The sequence below is a fragment of the Penaeus monodon genome, chromosome 29 (genome assembly GCF_015228065.2).
Source record: "Penaeus monodon isolate SGIC_2016 chromosome 29, NSTDA_Pmon_1, whole genome shotgun sequence".
Lineage (NCBI taxonomy): Eukaryota > Metazoa > Arthropoda > Malacostraca > Decapoda > Penaeidae > Penaeus > Penaeus monodon.
Window position 1 is genome coordinate 31,070,029 of NC_051414.1, and position 773 is coordinate 31,070,801.

Below are 773 nucleotides of genomic sequence, written 5' to 3' on the forward strand. Positions count from 1 at the left end.
TTGTTCCTTTCTTACAGAATAGAGTGTATGTAGAAACTAAATTATCATCAACACTACGGACAGAACTTCAAAAGATATTTTGTACAGCTGTTATTGACCCTGTTATAGCTAGGTTATTGGGTAAGTGCCAATACATTTACTACATTCTTTGAAAAGTTATTCTCATTTTGTAATGACAGGGTATGGTACTGAGTAGTCAAAAATTTTGTATATTCATAATGCTGATTATATGGAGACCTGGAAACTTATTTTGAAAATATGGCAATTGGGCTCTAAATGAAAACTAGTTGTGAGTTTACTAATGTTCACTTTTAAGTTTTGAAATTTTTTCATGCATTTTATTGTTCTAGATTCATATACATACTCTTACATTTTGTTTCAGCATTGATAAAACATATAACCGAAGCAAAACCATTCTACGTGGCTCCTCATGTTTTAGCATCTCTTGTCAAGAATCTTTACAAGTTAAGACCAGCGTATGCACAGACGTATCCACAGGTTAGTAGTCCTGGAGAAGTACCAGTATTTTAGTGAAATATGTTATGCAGATGTTTGAATTATTTGCAGTAGTTTTTGTGTGTTTTTTTCATGACATTCCTATATTTCAGCTTGTTAGAGGTTTCTTCTCTGTCACTGATGCATTTCTATTTGTAAATATGTTACCATAATCTTTCTTGGTTTATATGGCATAGTTTTTAAAAGGGGGGGAGTGGGGGGAAGAAAAATAATCCAAAATCTGTTTTTTCACTTGTCTCCCCTCTGATCATCTACTG

General features: G+C 32.9%; 1 protein-coding gene across 1 annotated transcript in view; it reads left to right on the plus strand.

Moving 5' to 3' along the window:
• Positions 1 to 773, plus strand: part of LOC119592145 (CDK2-associated and cullin domain-containing protein 1-like) — a gene marked incomplete in the record, with an annotated part of 6,988 nt that overhangs the window by 5,864 nt on the left and 351 nt on the right. The window contains 2 exon segments of the mRNA XM_037940965.1: positions 18 to 120; positions 383 to 498. Coding sequence (XP_037796893.1) covers positions 18 to 120; positions 383 to 498 — 219 coding nt within the window.